We start from the raw sequence: 20757 nt of genomic DNA on the forward strand, positions 1-20757 counted from the left end.
CAGGTAAGGTCGTGCAAAGTCCAAACGAATAGGACAATCTCGATGGACACCGAAAGTGCACAAGCGCTGGTAGCCACAGAAGCAGAAATAATTGCGGCATGAAACGGTAGGCAATGCAAGCACGCGACGCGAGCAGCGGATCGTCAATAAGACTCGAGCGAGCGGGTTTCAGTACTGTCGCTTGCTGGCTCTTGCTCCTGCTCCTGATCGATCAACTGCGTGTCGCGTGCGAAACTTTTCGGCACCGGTGCGTGCATGCGTCCAGCAGTTCACACACATGCATACTCGTTAATTGATGAGCGAGAACGGCCCTGTCTGTGTTGCTGTCGTGTACACATCGGAGGCCGCATCATCATGCGCATGCATGCAGATGCAGGGGAAGAGGGACGGGAGGACGGGCATGCCGAAACGGAACCAGAAGTGGAAGTGTCTGTCTGTGTGTGTGTGTGTGTGTGTTTTAGAACGAAGACACGCCAGCCCGGCAGCGCGAGCAAAAGCCACGGGCTGGGGGCATGCATGCAGATGCAGCGCGTCGTCGTTCGTGGGATTCTTGCAGGGGACAGGGACGACGCCGTCTATCGCGTCGTCGTCTGCGTCGGCGCGGGGCCCGGCCGGGTCGCGTGGACTCTCTGCGCGCCATGTCCGTGCCGACACGCACGGACTGATGCATTGCATTTGCATGCAAGCAAATGGAACCCGCGTGCGCGCGTCGATCGTCTCGATGGCGTTTTTCTGGCCGCGACCGAGCTGCCCGCGCCGATGGAGTCGCTCGAGTGCCCGGACCACGCTCACGCACTGACGCACACACTTACGTAAGCAACAGTTGCGGTAGTAGTAGTCTTGACCTGCACGATCGACGTACTGCTGGTGCCGACGTCGACATGTCCCACGTGCAGCTGACGAAGCCCCAGCTCATTTCGGCTAATCGGTTGTCATCGTTCTTTTATTTAGGCCTTATTTAGTTCACCTCGAAATCTAAAAAGTTTTCAAGATTACCTGTCACATCGAATCTTACGGCATATGCATAAAGTATTAAATATAAACGAAAACAAAAACTAATCATATAGTTTGACTGTAAATAACGAGACGAATCTTTTGACCCTAGTTAATCTACGATTGAACAATATTTAACACAAACAAAAGAAAGTGCTACAGTAGCGAAATCCAAAAAAATTTCACATCTAAACAAGGCCTTAGGGCTTTAGGCCTTGTTTAGTTTCAAAAAATCTTGCAAATTTTTTTAGATTTTTCGTCGCATAAAATCTTACGATATATGCATGTAGCATTAAATATAAATAAAAAATAATTAATTATACATATTACATATAATTTGTGAGATAAATCTTTTCAGCTTAATTAGTTTATGATTGAATAATATTTATCAAATACAAACAAAATTGCTACCGTGATTTTGCAAAAAAAAAATTTGGAAACAAGGCCTTACGCGAGCCGAGACACGTACGGGAAATCAAATCAAGATGCAAGCTGCGAGGAACGGCACACAATAGGACGTCGTCGCGGCTTGAATTATTCGAGCAATAATAATACTTCGGGCGCACCTGATCGTCTCTGCATGCCCCTGCGGCCTGCCACGACCTCTAGCTCCAAGCAGCATCACGGGTCCCACACAGGCAGCATCTCACCCGAACTTGACCATCGTTTGGAATGGAGTCCATTGTTAGTTCAAACAAAAAAAAAATCGGCGAGGGCACAAAACCGCGTACATGTTGAAAACGTTTGAGCTCCGGTCCAGATTCCAGAATCGAATTTAATTTGTAGGTTTGGATTTCACAAAGAGCTTCGGGGCATCAGCCCATCCACACTGCACGTACGGCATCATGTTTGTATATCATGTCTGGGGAATACCAAGCAACCAGCCTGCATCAATCCAATAATGTGAAAAGCACATGAGAAGTTGAGCACCAACAAGGCAACAACTTATATTATCCTTTGTTGTCGAGCGGAATCTTAGTCTAGAGGCTCGTTTTTAATTAATAGCAGCGTACGAGTATATATTAAACGAGTTTGAATGAATCACATAAATTTAATTACGAGGGGTTACTCAATGGGATGCCTACAAAAGAAGCACATGTTCCACGTGCTGGAGAAGGGAGGAGTCATGTCGTGCACCAATAGAGAAGTTGCCACCTTTTACTATTAGTGACGAAGCTAAAGTAAATTAGAGGAGATGCACTAACCGTATATATGGTGAAAAATTCTAATCAAAATCACTATTTTTTACAATTTTGTTTTGGTGCATGTCCACCTCTATACACAAAAGTTAGCTTGACCCCTTTCCGGAGAGAACGTGGCGTTGATATGTCGTCTGTCTTTTTTTTTTATTGCTAACGTGCAACCTCTGTTTCCTCTAAACTTAGATCCGGTCATTATTATCACGGTACGCTAGGTGCGTCGTGGATCCAGTGTACTTATTGTATTACGTGTGTTCTTTTATTCTTCTTCTTTTTGCCTTTTTTTCAACCGCGCTATATATACTGGTTGTTGTAGCTTTCTTGCTTCTAATTCAATATCTCTCTTTGATATTTATTACGTATTGTAGATAATTCTTATGAGGGATTTGCTACTTTGATTGTTGTGTCGATGTCACAACTATGTACTACATAACTAAATCTAGGAAACCTATCTAATAGGCTTGTGAAACTTATTCCAATATGGTGATAATTTTAGTTATTATAATTGATTTTTGAAATTTCGGAGGTGGATATGCACCTCTAGTTATACTACAGGCCTACAGCTTCTCCCATGTCTGCTAGAGTATTCTAGGTCCAAACCCAACAATAATTTGTGCTCAGTACAGTACAGAAGCAGTTGCAAAGCAAAAATGTACGGTAGACCACGAGGTTGTAAACAACTTGCGAAATTGATTAATTGGAGCATGCAGACGCAAAGGGAATCAGAAAAAGGCAGTGGGGGGTTAGGGAGTCTGTTGCGTCTCTCATATAATCATAATCACGTATGAGTCGTGAGGTCATGCACAAAACTAATCTAGGATAATCAGGGTAGCTAGCATGATGAGGGAAAAACAAACATTTGTCCTTGAGTTGGGAGAAAATTTCCAAGCGCGAATATGAATTGCACAATGTCTATGATGCAGGCATGAAGCACGGAATCTCCTGGATACTAGAGACACGCCACCTACCAGTAGTACTTTTGAAAATTCACAGACAGCATAATCTTTTTTTCTTCTAGTTCACGGACTGTTTAGTTCCTAAAGGTTTTATAAAATTTTTAAAAATCTTTCTGTCACATTAAATCTTGCAGTTGCATTAAATATAAATAAAAATAACAAATTACATAATTTATCTATAATTTATAAAATAAATCTTCTGAGCTTAGTTAGTTTAAATTTAGATAAAATTATAAAATATAAACAAAAATGCTACATTAAGGCCTTGTTTAGTTCGTGAAGGAAAAAAAATCGCGACACTATAGCACTTTCGTTTGTTTGTGGTAATTATTGTCCAACTATGAACTAACTAGGCTCAAAAGATACGTTTCGTCAATTTCGACCAAACTGTGCAATTAATTTTAATTTTTGCCTATATTTAATACTCTATGCATGCGTCTAAAGATTCGATGTGACGGATAATCTTAAAAAATTTTGAATTTTTTGGTGGAAGTAAACAAGGCCTAACTATTTTATAATTTTTTTTATAAAAACAGTGACTCAGCGGTGGCAGAGGCTGGGACAGTGGGACGGAAATCGAAGGCGACCTTTGTGGCCTTTACGGGGGAGTCACGGGTGACGGACAACAACGCCTGTGGTTTCTTCCGTTACCAACCTCCATCCCACTCGACGCACATGCGACTACGGTCTTGGACTTGTTTAGTTCCAATTTTTTTTTAAATCGACACTGTAGCACTTTCGTTTGTATTTGACAAATATTTTCCAATCGTAAACTAACTAGACTCAAAAGATTCGTCTCGTTAATTTCGACTAAACTGTGTAATTAGTTTTTATTTTCGTCTATATTTAATACTTCATGCATACGTCTAAAGATTCGATATGACGGAGAATTTGAAAAAATTTGCAAATTTTTTTGAACTAAACAAGGGCCTTGTTTAGTTCACCTCGAAATCTAAAAAGTTTTCAAAATTCCGTGTCACATCGAATCTTACGGCACATGCATGAAGAATTAAATATAGACAAAAATAAAAACTAATCACACAGTTTAACTGAGACGAATCTTTTCACCCTGCAGAATTGGCACGAGGGGGAGGGACGGAGGGGACAGGGCTGGGGCCCCGGGGATCGACGCCAATCCGCATGCAGATGCAGATGCCGGCGTGCCGCCATGCCCATGCATGCACCAGAGTGGACCCCGTGGTTCGTCGGTCCGGTGGATACGCGTGCGCCGCAGGCTGATGCTGCTTCCACCCGTCTTCCATCCCCTGCCCGCCCGGCCGGCTCATCAGCCATCACCATCCTTCCCTTCCGGATCGGACCGTGTTTCGTCGAGCAAAAGCAGGCCTCCAAAACCCAAAGGAAGCGTGCATCAGCAGCACTAACGACCTTTTGAGTTTTGAGGCTAATGAGGCACTGGCAGCAGCAGTAGTAGGCTGGTGAAAGACGTGACGCGTTCCGAGTCATTGACTACTACTACTACTACTTGTAGTTTACTGCGACGGCGTGGCCCTAAATGTACGTCTAATAATCTGGTCATTCATTGGCCAGCCGCATTGCATTGCAGTCGAGTGGTGAAGACGAAGACCGGAGACTGACTGGCTGACCGGCCGCCACCGGCCAGCCGTTTTGTTTGTGCGAGTGGATGGATGGATAGATACTCCAGGTGTGGATGACGGAATTGAGAATTTGAGATATTGCTGGCTGGCTTGGTCGTGGTGGCGGCTATCAAATTGTCCCTCAAGAGAATACACTATTAGACCAGTCTCAGTGAGAGTTTCACCAGGATGTCATGCACATTTATTAGAGCGTCATGTCAGCAAAACTGCACCTTTTGTATGAAACAAAGAGGAAAGAGAAGGAAGTAGGCGTCGTTTCACCATCTTGCATGTGATCCAATCATTTTGCAGTAATTAAATGTTTTGCCCAGCCTAGGAAACATCAAGGTGAAACTCATGCATTGTGGATGTTGTTTCATTGTTCGTTTCATTAATGCTCTGTCAGCAGATTTGTTTTGGAAACAGTGTATTGAAATGTGCCATTGAGACTGACCTTAGTAGTACCATCAATAGGCTGTCCACTTGGGTCTTTATTGGGAATCTTTTTGTTCTAACTTGGCTATGTGCGCATTCTATTGGTTCATCTTCAACGTCGTTTGGACATTCCTCTTAGCTCCTCCCAACTCCCAACTCTCTTGGGCCGGCCCCAACACGACCACATGGCTATTCGGCCTCAAGCTCCACTTCCGCACTCGGTATCTATGGTCTCGCAGATTGTAACAACATCCCGCATCAAGATGGTTTCACGCTTCACGTAACCCAAAAGCTAGAACACACACTAAGCCGCATGTTTACACAAATTTCTGTTGACTTTGAAATGGTCCTTCAGCCTTTTGAGATGATGTGCAGGTGTCTCTGCCACCTCCCAACCAATATTTGCTAAACAACCTCCCAACCGGCAGTGTCTCTGCCACCTAGTCTTATTGCATCATGCATTAAAAATTACCAACACTCTTATAACACATGTCTTATCTATCATGATTTGTTATTATTAATTGCTACAACCTTTCTACTCAAGTTAAGTTTAAGCTCACCTTTTGTAGTTTATAAAAAAGTAAGAATTTTTTGGTAGCGCACTACATTCTTAATTACTACGATGATATAAACGGTTATATTTATAATTTGTTTGGTTTCTAGAGTGATTCCATGATTCATGAGGTGATGCATCATGCATTCATTCCATGAATTTAGGTGGAATCAACATATTCCTCAATCCTCATGCATATACTAATTATTAGCTTATGTGGAATGAGGTGGCGATGAATCAAACTCATCTCATTCCCCAAACCAAATACAAAAGGTGAGGAGTGAGAAAATGATGGATCATCTCGTTTCTCAAACCAAACACTCTTAGTCCTGTCTTAGTGCTGCACCATGATACACAAGATCTATATATGGTAAGTCTTGAAGTGAGATCTAAGTCTATAAACAACCAATATTTGCTAAACGCAAGAGAAATGTTGATATTTTTATGTGTCTAATATCAATCATTGTTTAGGAGTTCATAGCCATATTTGGTCTACAGTAACCTTGTAATAATAAAAACAACTCAAGATGTTGGATCTATGGGACGAGCGAGGTCAGAGTTGGTGGAGGTGAATCGCCAATTTGGCTCCTGCTTTTGCCCTGTCCGGAACCTATAAAATCTAGCTCGGCACGTTATGCACGTGCACTAAATTAAACACAAAAGTAGTGGGCGTGTGGGAACACGGATCCGCGCGAGCGCGAGTAGCCGGGCCAACGTCCACGGCGCTCGGCTCAGCTCAACGCTTGGACTCACTCGCACGTACGGTGGCCGGTCGGCGGTGCATGCATGCCCCGACGACTTTTCCTTGCTTCGCCTGGTCGTCTCCTCCCGATCGATCCGTTTCGTCGTCCGGCCGGTACGCCTCGGCGTGCACCGTTGACTTGAGGTGATATATGGTAGATGAAGCGTCGTAGGAGGACCGACGACGATCGACGACGACTAGGACTACTACTTTTCCATGTTGCAAGTTGTCCATGCACGCACACACGCCTGGCAACGGGATCGGAATCGGGATTAGAATAATTAAGCCTTTTGTGAGTTGGGACACACACGGTTTACGTACGTACGTGGTCAACGCAAGCATGCATATACCGAACGAGGAATACATATCGGTTTTCCGTTCTCCTCGCGAGCTATAGCGTTTTTTTCTGGCGAGTCCGAGTCGTGGTATTTGGCTAGCTGTGGAGCTGCTGCGACGAGCGGCATCTCGTTTCCAAGTCAACCCGTTGGTTTTTTTTTTTTTGGAGTCAGAACAATGGATCGGAGCGCCAAACTCATGCATCATGTCATGTCAAAGCCTCACAGGCATTGGTGGTGTGGCCCCGTACGTTCTCCTGTGGTGACCAGCTAATCGCGCAACGAATTGAAACCGAGGTGAACACTAGTACGTGTACGTAAGTATGTTAGCATAATTTTGTGCTCGCAATGGTATACATGGCTCTCTCTCTCTGCTGCTTACTTCGTCCTTAAAATAAATATGTATTCAGTTTCACAAGCATTTTATGAAAAAAAAATAAATATGTATTATATTATTCATCGTCGGATATACTATTTTACATATATAGTATATATCTATTTGGACTCGTATGTGTTGATACTATTTTCTATAAGCTTAGACAATCTAAAATAACTTCTCTTAACTAAATTTAGAATTGTACTTTTTTTGAATAGAGAGTAACTTTGTTCCTATCAACTATATTACGCCTAAGACACCCTCTACAAGGACATGGCAGCTAATCTCTACGTTGCAGGCTAGAAAGACAAGGGAACCAAAGAAAAAGAAAGAATTAGCTACTGGTGCGGCTGGCAAGAGCCGGTAGCACAACCTCCCACTAGAGGTGGGCATTTGGTTAGACCAAACCAATTAGTTCAATTCTTCAGTTGAGTAACGACATGTTATTAAGATTTCTCAGACCAAGGACTTTAGTCTTCAAGCATTTAAATTCAGTTTTGACTGTGATTGATCTGACTAACCATGTCTACCACATCTAGGATCACATAGAACCATGACCAGTAATGCGGTGGATGAGGAGTGCGGTCGCCAGTTAAAGAAGGGGTGTCACGTTGAAATGATGACAACATGAGAGGGAGGTGTCATGGTGGAGGCATGAATGTAATGTGGTGGGTTGCCTAAGACACCCTCAAACAATCGCATTAGTAGATAAGAAGATGTGTATCTCTCATAGATTAACATTAGTGTGTTGGTGAGGGTGTCTTAATAATAGATTAATCCATCAATGGCTTAGCTGCAACACGTAGTCCAAAAATGATAGACCCAGTTGCCATAATTTTAATCATAGAATAACTCTCTCCCCAACCACTTACCTCAACACTATTTGCTCGCACCGGCGTCTACACCCCTTCTTCACCCCATGCACATGTGTTCTTTTACTAGGGGCGCAGAAATAAAAAAATATTTATATTTAGAGATATAAAATATTTTTCGTCAAATCTCTATCACAATCAATAAGAAAGGATAAAGAGAGTTTTTTTTGAATCCGCTCTATAGCACCACACTTTTAACTTGCTGTAACTGCATACAACGTGACAAGCTTGTTACACGTCGTCGTCATCAACGGTAGTTGGTGTGCCGACTGATCGCGTGATCGTTCCTTGAATCCCAGCGCAAATAGACCGTAAATAATTCATCAGTCATCATGCCATGGTGTCCCAATACTAATAATACTACCATTACCACCGTCATCCGCGGGGTCCATCTCCAATTCTCCATCATCGTCATCGGCATCTCCATGCGACCACCATCCAGCATCGGTGTACCGCGTACCAGCTGGATACGGACACGATACCGTAATACATGGACGACGAATCCAAGCCGCGCGCCACGACCGGGGACGACGACGCAAGCGATGATGCGAAAGTGGGGCGGGAGCGGAGTGCGGAGAGGTCACGATGGCTTGGCTGGCTGGCTGGTTGACTGAGAGCGAGGGCAGAAAAGTCATGATGGTTCCGGCGCCCGCGGTCAAGGTCCAGCGCCGACGCCGCCCACAACTTTTTGAGGTCGATGTGGCGGCGTCAAAACGATAGGGCCCGCGGCGAAACCGACCTGCTGCGCTGTGCTGGGGATCGGCGCCGCGACTCCGTTTCAACTTGTTCCTCTGCCCTGTCAGTGGTGTCGCGCGCCTTGCTCTCCCGTAGTTCGACACGTCGGTCTGCGCCGGGTGCTCACTGCTCAGTGCTCGGCGGACGGCGGCGACCCGGACCGGAGAGGCGGGAGTGGAGGGGAAGCCTGGGCGGGACCATGCGCTTCACGTGGAATCCACTAGGCCTTGCTCGGCGAAGGAGGACGACGCGTGTCAGGGCCAACTTTCGTGAACTGCACGGCGAACAAAGTTTTTTTTTTTCCCTCTCCGCGGCGCAGATCCAAGGAACCACCGAATCATTTTTGGCCTGTTTCAGGAAAAAAACTTTTTATATGTCACACGGAATGTGATACTAGTCTCTCCATCTATTTATCGAAGTCATCTAAGCTCCTCTCACTAGTCTAATTAATTCAACCGTCTAGTGCAGCACCTTTTACTGGGCAAATTAATTTCTCCTTGATCACTGCGCACAACCATAAAATGACTCCGATAAATGGATGGAGGGAGTAATAAAAAAAATAAATTACATAATTATTAAACCTAATTAATTCATCATTAATACATGTGGGTTATCATAAGCAATTATAACTAATCATGGACTAATTAGGCTTAAAAGAATCATCTCGCGATTTACAACCAAATTGTGTAATTAGTTTTTTGTCTCCATTTAGTGCTCCATGGGTGTGTCCAAAAAATCGATGGATGAGTGTAAAGCTTTTGGATGGGAGACTAAATAGGACCTTAGATAATATAAGCTAGAATAAATTTGTGTAGACAGTTTACGAAATTATATTTATTACTCATTTTAAGATTATAAAACATTCTAACATTTCTAAATGGATCTGTCTCCACATCAACAGACTGGTATATTGATTTTTCATTTAGTATTGTTCAACCTCTCTGCTGCTCACACCACCCTAGTGGCTGTAGAGGTCCACCATAACTCTAGCGTGCCATGATAGTCGTCTTTTTTTCCATCCCCCTCCTATTGTGACGAGCTCTGACTATATAGCTCCACCGACCCAATCAGGTTTGACTGTCGCAACAGCCGCAAGGACCTCTAAGCCGCTCTGCTGCCGTTCTCACTGTCTGGTTGAGTTTCCTCCCTCAAAGCTCCTCTTCTAAGCCGCTTTGCCGTCATCCTCACTGTTTGGTCGACTTTCCTCCCTCAAAGCTCTTCTCTTCTAAGCCCGCCAGAGTTAGAGAAGAAAGAGGCGGCGTCCGCGCCATCATGGGGAAGACTAACATTGTGTTGGGTGTGGGCACAAGCACGAGTGACTAATCGTTATGCAAGTTAACAATCGCCTGCAAAGGAGTAAAATTATTTCTAGATATATGGCTTTTGCTGACATGGAAGAGAAGAATATAGGAGATAGAGGAGAGTTTGACTTTATATAAGCAACAAAAGTATGGCGACATGAGAACCTATGTAGTGGTGGATACATATAAGAAGTCTATGCAAGTCTCTATTGGCCTAATGGTTGTTTAGCATGTTTTGCACACTGTTTAAGGTATACTATTTCTGTTTAATTAGTTATTTTAATTGTTTAAAGGACTATTTCTCGTTTAAACACCCGTTTTGTCCCAAATATGGGTTAAACGGCGGTTAGGATAATACTATTGTGAGAAAAAATAAGAAAGAAAAATGCAGGTTATTTTATCGTATAGGAATAAAAGGAAAGTACAAAACAATTTGTATAGCTCAGTTCAACGTGCTCTCATGTGAGCTTAAAGATAGCAGCAATAACTACAACGATGACCGTAGCACAAGCAAAGTGTTCCAGTCCATACTTTTTTTTCACGGGTCTTCTGCAAGTGGGCGCTAGGTACCGATGATGTATAGCTACGAGTAGTACCGAACCTTGGAACACAGTAGCTACTAGCTACGAGTCACTGTTTCGCCTCTGATTTCCAGCCGTACCGTGACCGTAAAAGCCAAGCGGACTTCCTCCCCCATGCGTTCGATTCCGCCGTGGCAATCCTGACTCCACAACTGCACAACAACGAAGGTAACCATGGTCCATGGAAGCCATATATACGTACGTGTGAATCTCTGATGTAGCAATATGTCAACGTATCCCAGTACGATCCATGTCGACGATCCATCCAGGTTACTACTAATAAGGCTTTGTTTAGATGCGAAAAGATTTTGGATTTCACTACTGTAGCACTTTCGTTTGTTTGTGTCAAATATTGTCCAATTATGAACTAACTATGATCAGAAAATTCGTCTCGTGATTTACAAGTAAACTGTGTAATTAGTTTTTATTTTTATATATATTTAATGTTTAATGCATGTGCCGAAAGATTCGATGTGACAAAAAATCTTAAAAAAATTTTAGTTTTTGGGTGAACTAAACAGGCCTAAGCTGGTTATTACGGTCAGCGACAGAGCTGTACTGGACCTGGACGTGAATGACGACGTGGTAACGACACCACCGGCGAACGACCAAAACTTGGACTTTCTCGCTAGCCCAGGTTCTAGCTCCTCGCGACACGATAAAATGCATTGGAAATGGGTGCCGGATGCAGGCAAAGTCCTGTCGTCACATTAACTGCTGTTCCTCCCCGCCACCAGCCGCGCAGACGGTCCGTGATGCCACGTTACTACGATAGAATATGTGTGGTGCCCGGCACGAGCCGGCCGCAATTGGATTGCGGCGCCCCGTGGGTTCACATGTGCCCGAATTGTGTCGTGACAGGGACGTCGTGTAACACCATTTATTTATTTTATTTTTTAAATAAACTAGTAGTATCACTCTGGATAGCAGAGAGAAGGATTAGTTCCAGTGGAATTAAGACTGCTGACTAGGCTGTGAGCTTGGTTGGATCTGTTTCTCCGTCCAGCCGCCTGAGGTTTTTTTTTGCACGACCAATTAAGGTAGTGTAAAAGATGTAGTCAATGACGACTAGCGGAGAGAAAACTTATTACACCAACAAACTGATTAAACTCCGGGATGGATAATCACCTCAACTTGTTGGCAACGTTTACCATTTTGAGACGAAACCTTTAGCCACACGCCATGGCCCGTTGTTGGCCGATCGAGCAAGAAGGAACGAAGAGATGGCCTTGTTTAGATGCGAAAAGATTTTGAATTTTGCTAATGTAGCACTTTCATTTGTTTGTGGCAAATATTATCTAATGACGGACTAATTACAATTAAAAAATTCGTCTCGTAATTTATAGTTAAACTATGCAATTAATTTTTATTTTCATTTATATTTAATGTTTCATGCATGTGTCGAAAGATTCGATGTAATAGAAAATCTTGAAAACTTTTTGGTTTTTGGGTGAACTAAGCAAGGCCATAAAAGTCCCTGTGAATTATAGGAAGACACAAGACAGCAGACAGATTTCCCCGGAGTCTCGCAAATATGGGAGGTCGTCGATCAGGTCCGGTCCCGGCGCCCGGTCCTTTGCGTGAGCTTTACCCGTTGTCTCTGTCAATGCCAAGTCTGTCTCGCTAACCTCTTCACCGTCCGGCCAGGTCCATTGAACACGCAGCGAGAAACAAAGAGCGTTTTCACCACTAGTAGCTCCTGGCATGCAGCGTTCTAGAAGTACTACTACTAGAAGCCTAGCTAGAAGGGAATTAATTAGCGAGAAGCCTGCGCCGTCAGTCAAGAACAGCTTCTGGTTGTGACCTAAACCTCGGCAAAGGGTGGTCATAAAAAATGGTGCAGCATTTGACCCCTGCGGTGAGCACTATATGTGAGTCTGCAAGTAGAGGAGTACTAGTCCTAGTACTTATTCTGTTGAGAGAAAGGATGTTTGGTCAGAATTAGGCAAAGGCACGGCGATAGTATTACTACTTGTTGACAGTTGGCCGGTTTTGATTCCATTAGTTTGGACTCTGGTTGTGGCACCCCAAGTTTGGAGCTCGCCAAGCGAGAAAAACCCCAGCAGCCATCAAGTATAATCAAATCTTTGCCTCACCTAAACTAGAGCTACTAGTACCACTACAGACTATACTTTGTTTTTTTAAAAATAAATAAATAAATAAATAAATAAAAACTGTTCGGAAAAGAAACGGAAAGCTTAGACCTTGTTTAGTTTCGAAAAAATTTCGGATTTCATTTTTATTTAACAAATATTGTCCAATTATAAACTAACTAGAATTAAAAGATTCGTCTCGTGATTTACAGACAAACTGTGTAATTAGTTTTTATTTTCGTCTATATTTAATGTTTCATGTATGTGGCGCAAGATTTGATGTGACGGAGAATCTTAAAAACTTTTTATATTTCATGGTGAACTAAACAAGGCCTTACTAGGCTCCGACCAAAAGGCCGGTCCTTAGCAGCCAAGTTCCCGGAACATAGGGTACGTGGTACGGGAACGTGGTACGTGGTACGATATTTTCATAATCTATGGAACGTAGGGGGTATATAGCTTCGTCTCGTTCCTTTAAGTTGCGGAACGCGTTCCACTTTCTAAAGGAACGTGTTTGGGACGTAGTGATTGGCTCAGGTAGTTTTACGTGTTGTTTTGAACCAAATGAGTTCGATTCCTAGCGTGATATAGTTTACTATTGTATTTTTGTTTCATTTAGGGCTGTCCAACTCCAACCTTAAGGCTCATTGCAGGTCTAGGCCAATGAGTCAATCACCATCTAGATTTTTCGCCGACCGCTCACGGACGGGCACGGCACAGTATGCACACACACCACGAAGTTCTATAGTCGCTTGGGACTGACGTTCCTATGATTGCTCCTATATATGATTCGTGTTCCACCTCATTTGGGAACGATGTTCCATGATGTTCCCGTTCCACGTTTCGGGACGAAGTTCCCGGAACGGGGAACGTGCCCATGTTCCCGTACCCCGGCTGCTAAGGGCCGGTCAACAAGTCGTCCCTCGTCCCAGGAAAACCCAAACCTTCCAAGGGGCAATTCCGACAAATTGCCCACCCTTTTCGTCAATTCCTCCCCCCAAATCTTTTGTAAGCATGTGTGGTGTATTTTCTTGACTTGGGGCAGCCACCACCACCCAACCCGGCGACCATCGTCATCACCCCTCGCCTCGGTTCATCCGCAGGCCGACATGCTTTCAGAGGCCAAACCGAGCTTCGCTCACCCAAAGTCATCACCGGCTTCCCTCCCACCCACTCGCGACAAATATGGCCCTACTCTAAAGAGGCCTCGTCGTCGGCGTCGCCATCACAGTCAGTCACGTCTCCTCCTGGTCCAGCGGCAACCTCCACTGCCCTTCCCGACCCTGCCCGGCGGGAGGCCCCAGTCCCCAATTCTTCTACTCCAGTGTATTCCCCCACCACATTCGCGTGCGCGAATTCCACGGGGCCCCTTGTTTGTTTATGGAGGCGGTCTCCCAGCTCAGCTCTCAGCCCAAGCTGCTGATTCGCCGCGCGACCAGAGAAAAGGAGAAGACAAGCGCGTGGGCGCGTGATGGCGACGTCGTGCGCTGGGAAGCCTCTGAGACCGCCCGGACGGACGGACGAGACGACGGACCATCCGGTATTCTTTTCCCTGGTCCTCGATCGAGTCCCCGCCCCGCTCTTATATATCCGGCCTCGCCACCGAGCCTTCGCCACTCGAACGCTCCCCTCAAGCATCCCTCCTCCTCTTCTCTCTCTCCCAGTCTTCAGTTCTCTTCTCCGGCCACCGCGCTCTACAGGACCCCGGCGTAGCTTGCTCGGACACCGAGGGGAAAGGAGATTAGTTAGCCAGCAGATGGATCCATGGATCAGCAGCCAACCTTCTCTGAGCCTTGACCTGCACGTCGGCCTGCCGCCGCTCAGCCTCCACCAGGCGCCGGTGGCCGCCGTCGCCTTGGCCCGGCCCAAGGTCCTCGTCGAGGAGAACTTCCTGCCTCCAAAGAAAGAACCAGAGGTATACATATATACATATACTCCTGGACGGCTTTGATGGATTCATTCTTGCTTGACGGAGCCGAGAGTCTAACGGATTGTTTCCTTGATTTTGACGATGATCCACCCAGGTCGCGGCTCTGGAGACGGAGCTACACCGGATGAGCGAGGAGAACCGGCGGCTGACGGAGGCGCTGGCGGCGGTGGCGTCCAAGTACGAGGCGCTGCGGAGCCAGTACACGGAGATGGTGGCCGCCGCCGCCGCGGGCACGAACAACAACCCGTCGTCGACGTCGGAGGGTGGGTCCGTGTCGCCGTCGCGGAAGCGCAAGAGCGAGAGCATGGACACCGCGCCGGCGCCGCCTGCCGCCGCGCAGCAGCAGCAGCAGCACGGCACGCACCTGCACCAGCAGCAGCACCCGGGCCTCGCCGCACCGGACCAGAACGAGTGCACCTCCGGCGAGCCGTGCAAGCGCATCCGGGAGGAGTGCAAGCCCAAGGTGTCGAAGCTGTACGTGCACGCCGACCCCGCCGACCTCAGCCTGGTGGTCAAGGACGGCTACCAGTGGCGCAAGTACGGGCAGAAGGTGACCAAGGACAACCCGTGCCCGAGGGCATACTTCCGCTGCTCCTTCGCCCCGGCATGCCCCGTCAAGAAGAAGGTGCAGCGGAGCGCCGACGACACCTCCATCCTCGTCGCCACGTACGAGGGCGAGCACAACCACGGCCAGCCCCCACCGGCGGCGCCGTCGCAGGCTGCCCACGACGGCTCGGCGGCCCCGGGCGCCACCAAGAACGCCGCTGCCGTCGCGAAGCCGCCGTCGCCGCCGAGGCCGGCCGCACCGGCGCCCGCACCGGCGCCGCACCGCCCGCAGCTGCAGCTGCTGCAGCAAGAGGGTGTCGCGATGAACGTTGAGCAGCCCGTGGCCGCGGCGGCGTCGGAGATGATCCGGCGCAACCTCGCGGAGCAGATGGCGATGACGCTGACAAGGGACCCCAGCTTCAAGGCGGCGCTCGTCACCGCGCTGTCCGGCCGGATCCTCGAGCTGTCGCCTACCAAGGATTGACAGACGCATCGGATCGGATCGGTTCGATTGGCATCACATACACGAGATTCTTGCTCAGATTGTCGTGCACCCACGCAGCAATCGTCAACAACTGCGCTGGCTGCTTTCTCTGTTCATCGCTGTTAGAGCAAAACAGCGATAACAGAACAAGACATCAGGATCTGTAGTGCTGCACGAGGAAGAGGAACAACCGGAGTCCATGGAAGGGAGCAGAGATCATTACGCCGGGTGGTCGACGATGTAACATGCGAAATAGTAGCACAGGACATGTTAGCATGAAATTGTACAATCCCTAGTACTTTGTAGTTGTAGGCGAACTGTTCATCCAATTGATCAAATGAAATCATTACAATTTTTTCTGAGTTTGAATTGAATTGAAACGAGGTCGCTCGTACGCCAAAGTAGTAGTAGTATGTTTCACGAGACTACGAATTAAAGAATTTGAATTTGAAAACTTCATGAAGTAGTAAGCGCGACTGAGCAGTGGGCCACCCAGCATTAGCCCGCCCTTTGCACGCGCGCGATCTTCATCAATTCATCTCAGCTGGGTCTTATCCACAAAAGGATGGGCGTACGAGTACGTACGTACGCAGGAGTAGACAGTAGAGTAGTAGGCCTTGTTTAGATGAAAAAGTTTTGGGACTTTGACAATGTAGCATTTTCGTTTTTATTCGATAAATATTGTCTAATTATGGAGTAACTAGGCTTAAAAGATTCGTCTCGTGATTTGCAGATAAACTGTGCAATTTGTTATTTTTTTTATCTATATTTAATACTTCATATGATGTGACGGAGAATCTTGTAAAGTTTTAGATTTTTTTTTTTGAGGTATCTAAACAAGCCGTAGTTTGCCGAGAATTGGGTTTGAAAAGTAGGCGACCGGGCGGGATGGGTGCGGGGCCCAGACGCCAGACCAGACCGCAAGGAAAGTCCCTCGTCCCAGCGGGTTGCCGGGGTTGGCCGTACCCCACGTGCGACGGTGCATCGCATCGCATCGCCGCGGGACGGGAAGGAAGCTGGGTGGAAACGCAAGCCCGCCGCGGCGGCGGGGCTGGCGCCTGGCGGTGGCCCGGTCTCCTGGGCAGAGCTGTGGTGCTAGTCAAACACGTGCGGTCGGTCCGGCGGGTCCGGCGCTCCACGACTCCGCTTCCCCCGTTCCGTTCCGCCCACGGTGCCGTCCGAGCACTGCCACCCACACCGTGCTGGTGCCCGTAGGCGCGTACGAGTAGTAGCTAGCATCGACACCCAATTACAGTAACAGTACTTAGGCCGTGTTCAGTTCTGGAACCGAAAAATTTCACGGCACTATTAAATACTTTTATTTATTTATAGTAATTATTATCTAATCATTTAAAAGATTTATCTCATAAATTCTAACCAAACTGTATAATTAGTATTTATTTTCGACTATATTTAGTATTTTATGTATGGGTCTAAAGATTTTGATGTGACGTGAAATCTTAAAAATTTTTGAATTTTAAAGTAGAAGTAAATAAGGCCCAACCGTCGCTCGCTCGTTCAGGTAGCCGTCGTCGGTTCACAGGCACTTACACCTTTCACTTAGGCCTTGTCTAGTTCCTACCAAAATCCAAAAAGTTTTTAAGATTCCTCATCACATCAAATCTTGCGGCACATGCATGAAGCACTAAATATAGACGAAAACAAAAACTAATTACACAGTTTGCCTGTAAATCACGAGACGAATCTTTTGACCCTAGTTAGTTTATGATTGGACAATATTTATCATAAACAAACGAAAGTGCTACAATAGCGAAATCCAAAATTTCTTCGCATCTAAACAAGTCCTTAATAAGGCTTTGTTTAATTTCCAAAAATTTTACAAAAGTTTTTACATGCATAAAGTATTAAATATAAATAAAAGAAATAAGTAATTATATAGTTTATCTGTAATTTGCGGACGAATTTTTTAAATTTAGTTAATTTATAATTGAACAATATTTGTTAAATATAAATAAAAATGCTATAATATTCATTTACAAATTTCTTTTAACTAAACAATTGTTTAGATACACCCAAAAACCCAAAACTTTACAAAATATAGATAAAAAAGATAAATAATTGTACAGTTTCCTTGTAAATTATAAGACGAATATTTTAAATCTAGTTACTTCATGATTGGATAATGTTTATCAAATAAAAACGAAAGTGCTACAGTGTCAAAATCTAAAAAAAAATTGGATCTAAAGACCTAAGTTAACCACCGAATCAACTTGAGTCATGGCGTCTAGAAACAAATACCATCACGGGCGGGGAACAAAAAGGAGGATAACGGGTGGAATGAACTGGACTGCCAACCGTAGAAATCCAGCAGAGGGCCGTCGTCTGTCACTCTTCACTCACTCTCTCTCGCGATCCAGCCTGTCTGTCCGTCCGTCCAGAGATAGACAGAGAGGTCTTTCACGGGAAGGTTCGGACTTCGGAGGTCGCCGCCCGTCGCGATCACCGCACGACTGTGCCGGCCACAACATGGGGCGGTGGACGACCGGACGGACGGACTCATCCGAACGCCCCACTAGCCTGCTGCGCTTGCCGATTGACCGCCCAGGACGCTGCTCTATCTGTACTCCCTCTATACTAGAAATACATGACGTTTAGAACATGATTGTACTTACCAAAAAGTCATTAATTAAGAGTAATCTTCCAGTTTTACCTCTATTAAATACTGCAGCCGATGCATACTAGACATGAAAGCTTAAGAGGTGAACTTGTTAGCAGGGGGTGTCGAAGGCTTTGAGCCTAGAGGTCTGGTGTTGGAGTCTTGTGCCCATTCATTTTTTTCGTTTTTAGGCGATTAGGGAGTGGAGGGAAGGGGAGGCGCCGTAAATGCAGGAGAGGCCCGAGGCAGCCGCATGCAGGTGGGGACCGAGGTCACAGGACCACTCGCGTCCATCTCGAAGTTGAACCAGGCTAAACGACATGTATTGCAAAAATCAGTTCAGAGCCCAGAACGTTTTTTAAGGTCTTTCTAGTTATATCGAATCTTACACATTAAGTATTAAATATAGATAAAAAAATAAGTAATTATATAATTTGGCTGTAATTTATAAGATGAATTTTTAAGCGTAATTAGTTTATAATTAGAAAATATTTATTAAATACAGATAAAAGTAATATAATGTTTATTTTGTAAAAAATTGCAACTAAATAAGATCAAGCTCGTCCGCTTATTTTATAAGCCATAGTTTTTTTTCTACCATCAAACAATATTTTTTTTATAATAAATTAGCGAACAGTTATCTCCATCGTCGCCGACCGTGCGCGCCGCAATCCGTGTACCATTTTTCCGCACGTCCCAGCTGGATCAAGTGGATTCCACCCGGCCGCAACGACGACGAGGGGGCCTCGCTAGATCGGCAGCAGCCGGGGCAGGTCAAGCCCATGGGACCTGCACCTGCCCACACATGTTGGCCTTGCGCGCCGGTGAAGTTTTAGCCCACTTGTTTTCTACTGATACTGAACCCTTGATGAGCTCCCTGTCGTATGGTGGGGTAGGCTTTTAGAGCTTAGCTTGGTCAGTTACTCTGGTCTGGTACCTGTCGTTTTCTTCGTGCAAATTGTTAGCTTCTTTGGAAAAACCAGTCCACTTCGTTTTTGGATTTATCAGATGGAGAATGGAACAGTCGCGTGGTCATATACGGAACTGCATACGATACGCTTATTCAGTCAAGCGGACGACCGCAACTTTTCGGGTGTACAAGTCGTCCAGTAGCGGCGGCACACGTTTGACTAGCGCGGGAACTGCAATGCCTGAAGCGCAGACACTTGACCCTGACCGGCATTTGTTTTCTGATGCTATATACGACATCGATCGTATCCATGACCGGTGTACAACATCGTATTTTTGACCGGAGTAGATTTATCTTACTCAACAGATCTATTATCGGAATCATATGATCGCGAATCAAAGGGGTAGGGACGCAATTAGCTCCGCTTCCGAGCTAACTCGCGATTCAAAATGACCGGAAACATATTCTTGTGCAGTCGTGCACTGTCTTATTTTCTCCCGTCTCCGTTGCCCCCCTCCCCCAGCTAACCAGCTTTACTACTGTGCTTTCTCGGCCTCGGCATTGGGTTATTCGGTTCGGTTCGATTCTTCAGTTTTTGGTATAAATTTAGTTCTCTATAAATAAAAACTAATCGGTTATTCGTAAAATCTTGGAACCGAGCAATTCGATTAGTTCGATTCAGTTCCGGTTTGAACTAACCGAAGATTTACACAAGCATAGAAAAAAGAATATGATTTTTTAAAAAAGCAAGATGCCTATAATTTTAAAAAATATGAGAGCGTTTTGCTATGAGGGTGTGTCATTCACCTTACATATCTAGGGTTAAGGTGGTTATTAGATCTAAGATGTAAGGTTTATTGGGCTTGTTTTGTGAATTTCAGTTCTTTCGACTAACTGAGCCTAGAACCGAAATTTGATCGGTTAGTTCGGTTACTGAGAACTGAGAACCGAGCAGTTAACCGATTTTTCAGTTTCGATTCTTTTGGTTTTGGTTTTGGTTTCGGTTCCTTCAGTTTCGCTTTCGGTTCTCGGTTATTTTTGCCTAGGCCGAGTGCTTTCTACTACCCTTCCCTACACTGTGGTTGTCACCTCTACTTCTACACTAACCCACAATCTCTTCCAATAGCCGTAGGGCCAAAACACTATGTCATCATGATAAGTGGGTATTTTCTAGACTCCACCCTTTAGAAAAGAGGTGAGAAGCATATTTTGCACAGTTTATTTCTAGTTCGTTATCAAAGTCCATTTCCTTGATTTTTTGGATCAGAATATGTAGTGATCTCCTATTTTCTTTTATTTTTTTATTTCCTTCTTTGTCTCTTAATCTCTATTTTGCTTTACTCCCTGAACTCTTGGATTCTTTCAATAAAGGCCTGTAGGGGCAGCAAAGCCCCTCCAGTTTTGAAAAGAAACCTTCCTAAAACACTAGAGATATTGCCTATGTGTACCAACATGTGATTGTCCACCTAATCCTCATTAACCTGTCATCTCTTCCACAACCATC

The 20757-nt window shown here is 45.4% G+C and overlaps 1 protein-coding gene across 1 annotated transcript; it reads left to right on the top strand.

Annotated features, from left to right (window-relative positions):
* LOC8077628 (WRKY transcription factor WRKY71) lies at nt 14367-16088 on the top strand. Its single transcript, XM_002451621.2, has 2 exons — nt 14367-14681; nt 14791-16088. The coding sequence occupies exons 1-2, from the start codon at nt 14523-14525 to the stop codon at nt 15724-15726; spliced, it is 1095 nt and encodes a 364-aa protein (XP_002451666.1). The 5' UTR covers nt 14367-14522; the 3' UTR covers nt 15727-16088.

This window comes from Sorghum bicolor, chromosome 4 (assembly GCF_000003195.3).
Source record: "Sorghum bicolor cultivar BTx623 chromosome 4, Sorghum_bicolor_NCBIv3, whole genome shotgun sequence".
NCBI classification, from domain to species: Eukaryota; Viridiplantae; Streptophyta; class Magnoliopsida; order Poales; family Poaceae; genus Sorghum; species Sorghum bicolor.